Source organism: Passer domesticus, chromosome 15, assembly GCF_036417665.1.
Source record: "Passer domesticus isolate bPasDom1 chromosome 15, bPasDom1.hap1, whole genome shotgun sequence".
NCBI lineage: Eukaryota > Metazoa > Chordata > Aves > Passeriformes > Passeridae > Passer > Passer domesticus.
In genome coordinates this window covers 13,308,008-13,322,838 of record NC_087488.1, presented here as the reverse complement: position 1 = coordinate 13,322,838, position 14,831 = coordinate 13,308,008, and the positions used below count along the sequence as shown (strand labels likewise).

Sequence of the window (14,831 nt, the reverse complement as noted above, 5' to 3'; positions counted from 1 at the left end):
AAAAGCCATTTCTTCCAAAGCAGACAGGAAAAAGTTCCAAGTCTTCTGCCAAGCAAAATGGCTCTAAACACAGTCCCTGCTGAGGAAATCAGAGGTTCAAAGAAAAGGCATCTCTGATTCCCACAGCTTTTGAGATTTTTGCACAGCACAGAGATGATGCCTTACCTCCATTGCAGTTCTTGTACTTCTTGCTCTGGCCGTGCAGGACCAATGCAAACACCACCAGCAGGATGAGGATGAGGCTTGAGAGAGCCATCACCAGCAGAAACCACCACTCCTCATAGAAAGGGGCTTCTGTTTGTGCTGAAAGAGCAAAAAACAAATAACAGTTCCTCTTTTTACCCCTTTAAAATTTTCTCTTGCTCCCCACAGGGAATGATGATTGGTGCTCAGGAGAGGGGGGGGTTCACACTCTGGAGGGCCTTGCTGACCCTTCTAAGATGGCAGAGAACAGGAGCATATCACAGCTCCAAGCCAGAATCCCAGGATAGTTTGGGTTGGAAGGGACCTTAAAGCTCATCCAGTGCCACCCCCTGCCATGGACAGGGACACCTTCCACTGTCCCAGGTTGCTCCAAGCCCTGTCCAACCTGGCCTTGGACGCTTCCAGAGATGGGGCAGCCACAGCTTCTCTGGACAACCAGTTTCATCTCTACAAGCACCTTTCATGCCCCTGGAGCAGCTCCAGAAGCTCTTAGCTAAGAAGTTATCACCAGGAGAAGAGGGGCAGCTCTGCACATCTACCTTTATTGACCACAGCAGGCTTAGCATTCCTGGGTCAAGGAAACCACTAATACACGTGCCATGACCCACAAATATTCCACTTTTTGGGAGGTTTACCTTGCCAAAATGCTGTTCAGTGGCTCTTTGAAAAATACAGCTGGTGCCAGGGAACAAAGCACACTTGGTTCAGATTCTTTCAGTACCTCCATTAACTCCAACTTCCAACATTCACTGCTACTCTATATCACTTCTCCATCCACTGAGCCAAGCCTGATGTGCAGCACAGGGATAGCAATTCAACTGCCTGGATTTTGTGCAGTCTCAGGTCATTTCACCCCATTTGACCTCAAGAGGAAACACAAAATGCACTAACTTCCCCTTTCCAGAGTTACCTCTCCAGTCTTGGTTTAAAGTATTAAGTATTGTTGTTTTCTTGCAGTGATATTCTCTTTGTCCTCCCTTGAGCTTCCTCAGCTTTGGGGAAAAGTGCAGCTTGTCAGCACAAGCCAGCAGTTGACATAATTTCCTTTAAGGTCCTTAAGGTGGAGCACCACCTGGCAGGAATGGGCAATGCCAGGAGAACAACCCAACCCCTCACTATCACCAAACCCTCTTTTCCCTCTTTCCCTGACTGTCCCAAGCCTGGATCTGAATAAAAGTCTCTTTTAAGCCCGACGATACGAGCTCAAATTTGTTCCAGATCACTGGGTATTCTGCAGCAGGGAAAAACAGCCACGCTCTTTCTTTGCTAGGAGGCCAGTCCAGGCCAATAAAATCCTAGAGACAAACTGCACAAGCCATGCTGGGATGAGCAGATTCAGGGCAATTTATACCTCCCTGTGCCAGCTGAAGTGGCCAGCCTAAAATGCTTTATACTTTTATGCCTCTGAATCTCAATGGAAGCCTCTTACTTTCATGCAGCAATTTGAGAGGAACACTGAAGCATCAAAAGGAGGCGAATTAAATAGTTCTGTTCAAGTGGAGAACTTACAAACAAGCAGTTTATTTATAGAAAGCATCACAAGGAGATGCATGCCCTGCTTCAGAGGAATAACGTCTTTGAGCAAAGGAAAGACTGACATGATTGCTGGTCCTTTACACTGCGTTACAGCCTCTCTGAAACCCCAGACAGGAAAAACACTGACTCTTGGTGTTTGAAGTGGGTTGTCCATGCCCTTGTCCTGAAGAAGAAAAGGAGGGGTAGCACTCACAGTGAAATCCATGGAGGCTCTCCCGGGGTAAGTGGTTAATTGTGTCAGGACAAGCGCAGCAGCCGTGATGGCGAGAGCAGCACTTGCTTCTCCTGCCTGCTGGGGAGTTGTTGAATGGTGTTCATGCCTTTCACTGGAGCAGCAAAGAGATAAAAGCCACTCCAGATACTGGAGCACTGCCAGGTTCTCGGGACTCTCCAGAATTTTGAATCACAAAGCCGCTTTATCAGGTTCTTTTATTCCCCTTGTCTTTGCTGACACAGCAAGGAAGAAACCTATGGCTCAAAAGCAACCTGAGTAGAGTGGGGGAAGAGGAGACCCAGCAAAGCCTTCCCAAGGGCAAGGTCTCTCACCTCACCACAGGCCAAGGCACTCCAGCTGCCCAGCCCAGGCAAGCTGAGAGGAATTTGATTTTCAAGGTATTCAAGCCCCTTCAGAAAACCAGAGGGCTGGGCTGCTCGCAGGGATTTGGGAAGCATGTTTAGGTCATAGCCCTGTTAGTGGGAGTAAGCACAGAGAGCAGGGAGAGTGGGAAGAGCCCCAGAGCATCACAAATGAGCTGTTCTGGTGGAAGGGGACTGGAGGCATCACACTGGAGCAGAACTGCCAGCACAGAGGATTGTCAGGAATAATGTGAAACTACACTTCTGTATTTGTGAGAGCTAAAGACAAAATAGCACAGAAAATGTTTATCAGAGTCCAGAGTAAAAAAGAAAGCAGAACAAACAAAAACCAGACTGAAAATGGAGAAAAAGCAAACAAATTGCAGACTCTACAAATTAGTCTTATGACAAGAGATCTGACATAAACACTCTGAGTAGGTTCTTTATCAAGCTTAAAAACGGCACATGCACATTTTTCCCCTTGAGAATCAAACACACTGTAATTTCAAACCTTAATTCACCACTGCATTACTCCAGTTTTATCCTAAATAAGTGAAAACAAGCTGCCTTTGATTATTTGCTGCAACAAGAGTCTGGTTTGTTTCTTTTCCCCCCTCTTCTCTCTCAGCCTCAGGAAATTCCATTGAAAAAGACTTAAAAAAAAATCCATGATTACCTGATACTGCCACAGAAGGAACACTTGGCTCTCCATAGCCAAACTCGTTGACAGCCACCACCCGAAATTCATAGGTGACTCCTTGTCTGAGTTTGTCCAGGCCCACCGTGTAGGAGGTGGCGCTGCGAGGGATGTCCTTCACGAACATATCCCAGAGTCCTTCATCTAGGGGAGCAGCAAGGAGAGAAATGGCATCAGCTGTGAGCCCTGGCACTTCCACCCGCTCAGTGAGAGAGGTTGTCACCAATGGTGTGCTGGAGCCACAGGCAGGGACACACTCACCTGGAGGTACACACAAATGCCCTGTGGTACACACAAATGTCAGAATGCCCCGCAAGTCCCATCTGTGAATGCATTAATTCAGGATGGGTGCTTTCCATAGCCCAGATGGAAGAGGTCTCTAAAATCAGCAGCAGCACCCACAGAGACCTGAGCTGGCTGGAGCAGCTGCCACTCCCTCCTGATTGGGTAAGGTCACCTATCAGCACATCTGTCATTTGACAGATCACGTAAACCCAAGGCATCATTAATGAGTCCTAATTACAAAGGTTTTGCTTGCCTTTTACACTGCAAAATTTGCTTTGTTGTTGAAGCACTCAAGTGAGTCTTAGACTAATATCAGTTCTGGGAGGCTCTGTGGTGCTAGGGGACTGGTGTCGCTGGGTGCTGCTTGCTCCATGACAGCAACAGTGATGTGTAATGTGTCCTTTGCAGGCACAGAGCTGGTGCTGCACTTTGTGCTCTGCAGTTTTAAACAGAAATGAGTTTTGTTTATTTTTATATAGCTGTTGAAGTGGTTAGAAGCACAATGCCCTTCTGATGGGAGCATTTCAGTAGGGTCATCTTGGCTCTCCACAGCCATAATGGCATTAATCCTGATTCACACCCTGACCAGGCACCATTCCCATCCCTGATCCACACCTGTAACCTCACACTCACTTGACTACAATGGAATGAACTTTCAATGAGATGGATGCTGGTATCAGGAGCAACAAAACCAACTATAATTAAAAATACCACTCAAAAATTTTGAGGGTAGGAATCAAACATAAATCTGACTGATTAGCTTCCCAGTAAAAATTGGTGCCTAGCATTTCTGCTGAGAAAATGGAATCTGTCCACACATGGGGCCAAACCCTCAGCTCTCACAGACCTGACCTCAAAAGCATCCCATTGGGCTTTTACTTTTAGCTATCAAAGCTGTTCCAACAATATCTATTTTTCTCTCCATGTCCCACAGCAGTGGGAATAGGATGATAACCTCTCCACAGACACGACTTCAGTGTGGGAGCTGCCTGCTTTGAAAGAGAGTCGTCAGCACTGCGCGGCTCGACAGCAGCAGGGCTTCTGTAGCTCGAGGTGTTAGCAAGGTAACAATACAACAGGAGCCACAGTGCTACCCTCAGTGACTCGTTCTGCTGCTGCAGTGTGAGGCAGGAATCTGCTCTCATTTGCTTTGCCTTTACCTGAGTGTAACCTAATTGGAGTCACTGCAGCGATTCCAGAGCTGTGCTGGTGTAACAGAGCAAGATCTGGCCCTCAGCCTGCTCCTGTGCCACAGGGAATAGCAGCAAAGATGGATTGATTAACACTGCAGGTGCATTTCCATGTGAATGTTTTAGCTTTGGCACCAGTAAATATTGGCTCAGTGATTTGCACCGCGCTGCACGTCTGGTGACACACACAATGAGAAACAGCCCCAAAGTACAGCTTTTCTGGTCAGGAGGATTGGCAGTCTCAGCAGATGCAAAAAGCAGGCTGGATTGTTATTGTTCCAGCTGCATTTGAGAAACACCAAAGAACAATAAAAATAGGTAATTTTCCTGCCATGCTTAAAACTCGGACCAATACATTATTCACCAGCATGATCAGACTATAATGAAGTTATCATAATGTACCATTGTTATGTATTAGCTGGGTATTACAATGGCTGTAAAACAAGAGATAAAATATTGACTTCCCTTTTACAGAGCAATAGAAGCTGAGATTATTTTACCACATAAAGTTACAATGTAATAAAAACAGGAGTTTGGGATTTAGTTTCTCTGAAGAGGGTGGAGTGAGGGATGCATTTTCAAAGTTGGATTGTTGCAGCCACCAATACTCAGAAGATGCATCTCATGCCTATAAAATATTGCCATATTTGCTAGAATTGCCTAAGCTTTCATAAACACATTTGTAAACAGCAATAAGAGAATTTGAGCCCATTGTGAATTGTCTGAAAAGCAATTTGTTTGCATTCAAAGCCACTTAAATAGGGGAAGAAAAAGCAACAATAAAAGTGAATGTTCAGCACTCATTACAACAAACACAACTGCTCAGACACACTTTCTCACTCATTTTCTCAAACCTATCAGGGTGCACAGTGCAGAAAACCCAACAGACCAAGAAGTGTATATTTAACTGCTTTGTGAAGCTTGCAGTAAGTTGGGAAAACCACCCCTGAGAGGTCAACATTGCATTTCCTCCTCTCTGTCCCCTTGGCTATGGTGGTGATGGTGTGGGGCAGCAAAGGATGCTGGTGAATGTTTCTTCAGAGGTATTTGTGTCTCACAGGGACTCAGAGATGCTCTGGCTGGTGGCCACGCAGTCACTGGCCCATCTCCCTTTCATTCACTGAAAGAACCTTTGTCAAAACTTTGTTTTTTTTTCCCTGGGGTAGGTCTGTCAGTGCTGAGTTAATGGTTGGACTTGATGATCCTGAAGGTATTTTCCAACCTTAATGATTCTAAAATGGACCCAGCTCATTATTCCTGGGGTCCCAGAGAGGTGCTGATGCAGCTACAGTGGACAGATGTCCTACCCCTTCCCCACTGCTGACCCCTAAGCACAGCACAGCCTGTGGCTTCCCAAGGCCTGACCAGCAAGGTTTTTAATTCCAGAGCCCCAATTAATTTATCTTTTATCCATCTGGAACATCCAGACTCCTCTTTGTAAACAATGATCACAATCAGATATATCCAAACTAAAAAAATCACTTTATTCCAGTAGGCAACTTTGAGATTAAATATTGAACACACACTTGTGAATTCCTTCAGTGCACCTCTCCTCCCACCCTCAGAACCTCAAAACCAGGTATGCTCTAAATGTTAGAAGTTCAGCTGAAAGAGAATTCATTAGAAGGTCACCTGTGACAGCAAAGACTGGCCTTTCAGTTCAGTGGAAAATCGTTAGTGTGCCATACACAGCATTTTCTGCTCAGTTTAGGGAGGAAAGGTGCACATGCCATGGCTGGGACATCAGCTGGGTATTAACTCTTAGAAACCACTGGGAAGAGCAAATTTGCAACACTAAACAGGGCTCAGGTGCAGGGCTCAGAGGGGCATCCCCAGGGAGGCTGCCTTTGCTTTTTCTTTTCAGTCACATCAGTCCCCATCTTCACTCCCCACGGCCTTTCACTGGGCCCTCAGCCTCTTAAACATGTGATGGAAAAGCAAGCACTCCTCAAAAAAGAAAAAATTTTCTTTGCTCCTTGTTTCTGTCAGTTTTCCCCAGCCCTGCCCCATCCTAACTCCTGCTGGTGGGAGATTTGCTCTTCACCTCCCAGCCTCAAAGCCTCTGTCCCACCTGAGCTTGAGGTTCAGGCATGGGGAGAGGATCTGAGTGACAGGGAAAGGTGAAGCCACTCTGCCCTAACACCGTGTCCAGCCCACGTTGGAGAGGAGCTGCTCTGCTCCCGTGGGCCAGCCCGGCGTCACAGGCCATTAATCAGGGCCTTCACGCTAAATAAAGCTGTCACTCAGCCAGGGAGGCTCCCAGCCCCACTAAATCCAGCACTGACAACCCAGGACATGGAGAGCTGTCAGTTATTTGGGTTTTAAACACCAGCCATCCCCTCTCAGAGCTGGGCCATAAAGCTCCCTCCTAATTACACATTAGAAGGTTTATGAGGGAAGAAGCTGCTGAGAGTTAAGGCCCGGCTGAAAGCCACTGGTGTTCCTCCTACAGAGGACACAATTAAAACGTGGCTGTGCTTGTCAGAGGCAAAGGGCTGGATTATCATGCAAAGCAGTGGAAGGACAAGAATGGGAAATGAAGGCTGACAAACTGTCAGCCCCGGTGTGTCGCTCGCCAGCAGAAGTGAAAAAGGCCCCATGGCAGATGCCGGGGATGCAGCTGCACCCTTCACTTTGAATTTACTGACTTCTGCTGGTTCGTGTCCATGTTTGACACTGCGCTCCCTCATTTGGTTAAAAATAAATAGAAAAGGAAGAAAACAGAAAAACACTACTCAAGACACCAGAAAGGGAACTAAAGTGAGAGCTGCCCTCAGGGCGTGGGAAGCAGAACCCAGCATTTATGAGGTAGACAATTCCCACTCCAAGTAGATGGGTTCTTTCCCTAAATGTCTGTTGCTTTCATGGAACCCATCATCTTGAAAGCTGGAGAGGGACTTTTTACAAGGGCATGGAGTGACAGGACAAGGGGGAATGGCTTCAAACTGCCAGAGAGCAGGGATGGATGGGATGTCAGGGAGAAATTCCTCCCTGTGAGGATGGACAGGCCCTGATACAGGTTGTCCAGAGAATCTGTGGCTGCCCCATCCCCTGAAAGTGTCCAAGGCCAGGTTGGATAGGGCTTGGAGCCACCAGGTCTAATAGCAAGTGTCCCTGCCCATGGCAGGGGATGGAACTGGCTGATCTTTAAGGTGCCTTCCTATCCAGACCATTCCATTTAGGTGCAATTCTCTTCTAGTTGCCTGACATCATCCCCTGCTTGGTAAAAGCACACAAAGTCCAAAATTGTGGTGGGGAGAGGAAGCAGAAAAGGAAATCTCCCTCTATTTGTCCTGGGTCAGGGAGACTCTTTCTGAGGTGACAGAAGCCAGGAAGATGTGTCACTTATTGAGATGGTTGAGTGGTGGACGTGGCAGAGTTTGATTTATGGTTGGACTTGATGGCATTAAGGGTCTTTTCCAATCTAAATGATTCTGTGGGGCAGATTGACCCAACACCTGCACAGCTGCTGTGCACAGGCTGATCCATGGATGGAGGTCTCATGGGGCAGCTCCACACCCAGGGGCACTCCTGGCCTGCGGATTCCCAGCGTGTTTCACAAACACCTCCCTTGCAGACGGGGGTTACTGGGTGAGACAGCTGGGAATGCACAGGCCACATACCCACCCCTAAAGCACAGTGACAGGAACTTTTGGGTGGGAAAAGGGAACCTTTGGAGCTGGGAAAAGAGGGGTGAAGCCAGCTTCTTCATTCCTCCCAGCAGCACTGGGAACCTTAACATCACTGTGCCATTTGTCTTTTGCTCTGTATGTCAAAGCTGAGGGCACAATCTATTCCCCATTCCTCAGCCAGCCCAGCTGATGTCTGGGGAGCACTTACAGTGGCAGAGACAGAGCCTGCTTAATTGCATTTCTTGTAATGCACAAGGAGCTAAACTGGAATCCATTTCTCCAAGGACAGAAAAGTTGAAGGAAAAGAAAAAGTCTTCTGTTTCTGTAATGTCTTCCTCTAGCACAGATCACTCTGGAAAAAAAATAATGGTTTGCCTGCTTCATCCCTGTGTGTGAGTGTACTCAAAATGCAGAGGAGGTACTGAGCCTGGTCACCTTCCATAAAGCCAGCAGAGAAACAGGGAAATCAAATGAGCAGTCTCAGCTGCCTGCTGCCACCATTGCTAAACCCAGCAGGGCAGAGGAGCCCTGGGAGACACAGCAGGGCTCCGAAAAATTCAAAGGGAAGTGACAAAAGGGAGTAGGGCTTGCCATTTCTGACAGAAAGCCATCCTCCTACTCTGATGGAAGAGTCTTGGCAGGGAGCTACAGCAGGGAAAATGAGATGATACAGCATTTAACGTTTGGGGTAATGAGGCCTATAACAGATGACACTTGAGAAGTGAAACACTAAGGTAGTGGTATTGCATTTAAATATTGGCAACAAACTAAAGCTTTTCATCTGTCTGCTCAACGCCCCCTTTTTGACCTCAGAAGGATAAATCTCTTTTCTTTTCTTGATTTTATGTGAAGAGCACAAGTCAACTGCTCTTCTCTTGGAACGACTCCGCCTTAAAAACAAAGGTTGCTCCAATCCACTTTCTACTGCCTGTATAAATCAACATGCAAATTATTAGAATGATATTAAAACAGGAGCTGCTCTGAATGACCAGCCCTGAGAGGAAGAATTAGTTCCCTGCTTTTGTTAAGCTCATAATTCAGATTTCAGACTCTTCCGTGCAGAGATGAGGAAGAAAAGCAGCACAGAGAGGAAGCCGCCGCTTGGGTGGAATAAGAAAATCTTCCAATTAGTCTGTCTCCTCTCCTGGATCACATTTCACGCTTCCTACAGCTGCAACCAGAACGAAGGATGAGAATCCAGCATACAAATGCCTAGTTCATTTGCTACAGCAGCATGAATAGGATTAAAATAATCTGAAGAGGAATTAAATGCCTCAACAGTCAGGTTGCAAGAGCGGGAGAATAAGACCTCTTGTGTGCGTTTCCAGGATCAGTGGAGTGGGGCCAGCAGAAGTGACCCAGGGTTAATGCAGCTCAGACCTGCCTTGGAGGCACTATTTTATTCCTACTCAAAAGGAGTGGGCCCCAAATCCTGCATCCTTGGCCATGAGCTGTGAAATGTTTGTTCACATCCAACGAGGAGTCGAGTGGATGAGTTTTCAATGTCACCACTTGCATGTGCTGGATTTCCAAGCCTGCAAATAATCTGTACCATGGGCTGCTGGTTTCCCTCTAAAATACTCTGACTCACAAAAAACCTGTCTGGGGGAAACGTAAACTGGCAAGTGATTTTAAATGAACAGGTTTGGTTGAACTTGCTACCTAACAACACTGTTCAAATAAGAAAATATTTTCTACCTCTGAAGAAATAAGGACAGAACTCAAAAAGCTTGTGAAGTAGAAGCACAGCAGTGTCATGGCTCTAATTGAAAGCAAACTTGATCACTCTGGGAAACCCCAGTGCTTTGAGAAGGTATGTATTTCCCTTGCTTTTATTTTGAAAGCAATTGCCATGTTAAATGACAAAAATAAGAAAGAATTTTTAGGATCAGAGCAGAGCCTCACTACAGAGCAAATTCTCTCAGATGCAGGTATGGAAATCTACATCTTCAGAGATGACCTCAATAATTTTCTTACTGGTCTGGTTAAATGTAATTAAAATCATTGGGTTTAAATGCAACCTCACATTCAAGACACAAACAAGCTTCTATGTAATCAAACAGATAAGCATTCATTTAATCAATATATAATCAAGCAATGTGCAAGCACCTAGAAGTGAAAAAGAAAGAACAAGCAGCCAAGATGGTTATGTCAAGTACAGATCATGTCTAATTTCCTTCTGTGACAGAGCAGCAGACCTTGTCAATAGAGGAGAAAGAGCAGACATCATATATCCTGATTTCAGCAAAGCTTTTGACTTGGTGACATCAAACACAGCCTGCGTGGAACAAGGAGCTAGTGGAGGTATCACCAGCTGGAAAACTGTACCCAGAGAGTGGTTATCAACATGCCCTGTCAGAGTGGAGGGAAGTTATCAAGGGAGATTACACAGAGGCCTGGCAGCACTCACTGGCTTTTCTTAATGACTTAGTTCCCAGGAAATCTGTGCTTTTTGAATTTCCAAGGGGTACCAAGCTGCGATCAGGCCAGAGCACACACTGACTTTTAAAATTACCTTGTCCAAGAGGGGGAACATTCTGGAAAAAAGCAGAGAACAGCTTCACTAAGATGCAAATCCCAGAAGCAAAGGAGCTCTGAGAAAGCACCAAGAAAAACTGTGGTGATGGGGGATTCCTTCCCCTGCCTGAATGATCTTCCTGCAGAACAAATGGGGGAAGAAATGTGTGTGTGCTGCTGAAGCCCTGGCCCTATTATTAACATTAAAACAGTAATTAGCTGCTGTGCTCTGCTGCAGAAGGAGACAGATTTCTATCTGTGGTCCTCAAAATACAGCTTGCAAATACTTATTAGTTCTTGCTCCTGAAAGATGCTGTAAGCATTTAAATGAGTTTTAATTATTAACTATATTAGTTCATCTGTTGGATGATTTTCCAGTGATGTAGCACAGTGAAAGCCAGAGTAGTCGGGGTAATTTTCTGTGACTACTCCTAAAGAGGAGAAAATGTACTAAACTACATAATAAACCAGTAATATCTTAATATTACTGGAAACACGTTCTCTCACAAAATCCCATTACCTTACTGGGATGACAAACAACCTCTCCACATCAGCGGGGGCTGAAGGAAGGGAACTGATGACATTAAACCTCTGCATTTCCTGGGGCTTACCTGAGGGTCGTGCCTCTATAATATAGCCAGTTGTGGGTTTTTCTCCTGAATCTCCCTCAGTCCATTGCAGCGTCAGCCCAGAAGCAGATTTTGTCACCAGGATTTCCTGAGGGGAGCCAGGAGACCCTGAAGGAGGAAAAGAGAGTAGCAAATGAAAGTGGCATTAAACTGCAGCATGAATTGCTTCTGCTGAGAGAGGGGAAAAATTATCTTGCAGTATTAGTCAACAAATATGCAACATAAACCAGCTCTATGGGCTACTGACCTGATTTTTTCACTAGCTCCAGTACCAGCAGTTACTTATCAATAGGGTTTACATGTCATAGGATCATAGAATATCCTGAGTTGGAAGGGACCCACTAGGACCATCAAAGTCCAACTCATGGCCCTACAGGGGATAACTCCAAGAATAAGGGGGGAATTACACCTTCTGTGTTAAGAAGGCAAGAGAAAAAGGACCCTCATTTTATCTGTTGCTGCTGCTATTTCTCATTTCAGAGGTGAAACCAGCCTATGAGGTTCATGAAGAGATTCATGAGGACAGGCACTGCCCATTGGCTTGGGAAGATGCCATGGCCACGTTAGAAATGATTCCTGATCTACACTTGGTCTGTGGTGTGGTGTGAGAGTTAGACTGGAAGAGGGAAACAAACAAACAGAGCTGTGGCCACTGCACTGATGCTCTGTGACTTACCTGACAGGTTGGTATCATTGGAGGGCATTTACCTTGTAGGATTATCTGTTTATCAGTCACTGATCAAATAAGAAAACCAGCTCTGGGTACAGGCACTGAACCAAGCAAGGAATGCTGCCCTGCAGCTGCTCTTGACACAGCAGGAAACCCACAGATCTCTCCCTCTGCATAAGCCAATGTGTCAGGAGAGAACAATTGTAAATTCTTTCTGGTTTTGCATCCAGGAACCTCTGCTGGTTTCAGTAGCTACTCCAGTCCTGCCTCTCACTGCAGAGCAGTACAGTCAGAATTATGCACTGTGCTGTCAGGCTGCAGCTTGGAAATCCCTGGCTGGCCTGTTTGCATTATGATTTATTTACCGTGTTTTGTTTATTCACATTAAACTTCCAGGTTTCAGGAAAAAAAGGAAACGCGTTTTTTGTGGCAGTTGTGAAATGCACTGAATCACGTCCCGTGACTCAGCTTCTCCTTGGAGCTGGAAATTCATGTGAAGCCCTGAGTGCACCATTCCCTGCTGGTGCCCCATGTTTGTAGAAGTGATCTGTGACTTGTGATTTGTTTTTACAGTCCCCCTCACCTTCTGCTGGCCCAGCTGTGATGTTGGCTTGCAGCTCAGGTCCATAGGCGATGGTTCGGGCTTGCACTCGGAATAAATAGGTCATGCCCTTGGTGAGATCCCGGACCTTCAGCCAGCGCTGCCAGTTCCCCTTAATGTCCACAGTCACCACCTTGCTCACCCCTGCAACAGCCACACAGGTAAAAAAATAAGAGGGAGTTTCAATGCAAAAATAGAAATCAGTGGAGCTTATTACATCTAGATGGTAAGTAAAATCATCTTAACAGTTTGCTAAGAAAGTATTTCTTACAATTAGCAGGAGTTTAAGTAGTGATAATAGGCAATTTTCAGCACTGATAAGTATAATTAGAGTTTAAGCTTGATAAGTGGGTACTGACAAGGAAAAAACCTTACAACACATCTGGGAAATTACCAAGAGACTACATGTAACCTCAGTAATTATTCTGGGAAGAAAGGAGGAGGTAAACGAAGAGGAGTGCACATTCCAGATTGCTTCCCAGGCAAGCATTTTTCTGTTGCTGCTTCCCCAAATAACCTCCAACATGGTCTGGAGGAGGAACAAGGGCCAGGTGTGTTCCATTCATCTCCTCCTGCAATATCCACCATTCCCATGTGGATGTGAAGGATGTGCAGCTCACCAGGACCTTGGGGCTCCAAATGCCATGGCAACAGGGGATGCAACCAAAGTACTGTGAGCTCAAACAAGGCTGGAGCTGTGACTTGTGTTTCACTCTTCTCACTCTCTCAGAATTTTTCTTACAGGGATCAGTTAAAACCAGAGTTGTTCCTTTCACCAAAGCTTCACATTTAGGTTCTCAATGCTGCAGAAAGGACTGAGGGCAATGACTGGTTTGAAAACAAAAGCTCCGGCTTTTACTGAAATTTTCTAGAAGTAAGTCAATGGAAAGAATTTGATTTATAAAAGATTTTACAGAATAAAACGTTCAAATATAGAGAGTCTTTCTGGTGGTTTTTTGGGTCTGTATGTACGTGACACATTTCAAACCAAGAAGATAGGAAGTAGGAGAAGGTTTTTCCCACTAGAAATGGCTGCTTGCTAGTTTATCTTTCCAAGAAATGCAGAAGGAAGATGTTTTCAACCCAGATGCTTATTTTATGCAAATCAAGATGATACTTTCAGTTTTAATCACTTAAATAAGAGTAATGTCCAAGCAATTTCTGTTCAAAGTTTTCTTCCAGATACAATTTATAACTCAGGGAATCTTTCCTTGGCTAACAAGGATGCAGTAAAAGTGCTCCCTCCTTCCACAGGTGAACTATTTCATTTCTCTGAGACAAATCAAGAGGCATTTGTCATTTTGAAGTTATGTTCCAAAAAGAAAAGAAAAAAAAAAAAAAAACCAAACCAAAAAACTGTTGTAAAAGGCTCTGGGGCAATCTTGTTGTCTATTATTGTGTAAAACATAACAGTGTAAAGCTTAAACAATAAAAGGTCAAGCAGGGATAAAACTGTGCTAAAGAACAGATTGCTGCTGGAAAGCTTGGAAAAATGGGCAGGTGAGTGGGAAGGCAAAAGGTGTCACCACGGGAGGACGCTCAGCCCAAAAACAAGAATGGGTGGAAAGCCAAAATATGAATGAGAAAAGCTGCAAAAGAGGTTCCAGCCCATCCAGGTTGGTGCACTGCAGTGCCCATGTGGAGGAATGGGGGTTCTGGCCCCCTATGGGCCATTTACTTAAGCTGGACTTGATGATCCATGTGGGTCCCTCCCAACTTGGAATATTTGTGAATCTGTGAAAATGATAGCATCAAGGAAGGGATTCTTTTCCATGGCAGGAGAATAAATATGTTTGCTGAAAGAAAAATGTTGGCACAAGAGCAAATGGTGGGTAAAGACTAGAAAATAAATTTAGGCAAATATTTTGCATCTGAGGAAGAGCCCTCCATAACCTTCCTGCTCGCATCAGAAATCCTCCAGAGGGGAAGGGGAGACAAACTGGAGTCAGGGGCAGCACAGGCAGAGGTGGGGAAGAGAGGAAAAGACAACAAAGGTTCTGGAAGGTTGTTAAGTCAAATACATGCAGAGAAAACATGATCTGACACTTCCATATTTTCAGAGGGGAAAAATGTATTCTTGAACTTTGTGTAGGAATGAAGAAAAAGAGAAAAGGGAGGAAATGCCCCACCAGCCTGAATCTCCTGCATACCCTGTGCACATTTCTTGGTCAGAATTAGAAATGCTTCCTGCTCTTTGTGCTCAGACCTGCCAGCCATAAAGGCTGACCGTGCTTTTATTCTGGTGTTTTCAGTCCTGAGTTTAACTTTCTCTGTGCATGAGACATGGATATTCA

At 45.3% G+C, this 14,831-nt stretch overlaps 1 protein-coding gene and 1 long non-coding RNA gene across 5 annotated transcripts in view; one reads left to right on the top strand and one right to left on the bottom strand.

The window, feature by feature from the left end:
- The window catches only part of SDK1 (sidekick cell adhesion molecule 1), a 382,991-nt gene that overhangs the window by 15,040 nt on the left and 353,120 nt on the right, over positions 1-14,831 (bottom strand). For all 4 annotated transcript variants that reach the window (XM_064390819.1, XM_064390818.1, XM_064390817.1 and 1 more), the window contains 4 exons: positions 12,520-12,681; positions 11,249-11,374; positions 2,993-3,157; positions 166-303 (listed from right to left, as the gene is read on the bottom strand). In XM_064390819.1, the coding sequence (XP_064246889.1) occupies positions 166-303; positions 2,993-3,157; positions 11,249-11,374; positions 12,520-12,681 (591 nt within the window). The remainder of the gene's footprint in view (positions 1-165; positions 304-2,992; positions 3,158-11,248; positions 11,375-12,519; positions 12,682-14,831) is intronic.
- LOC135281712 (uncharacterized) lies at positions 6,535-13,472 on the top strand. The gene is made up of 2 exons (XR_010348254.1): positions 6,535-9,933; positions 11,747-13,472. It is a non-coding gene; the product is annotated as an uncharacterized LOC135281712 (long non-coding RNA).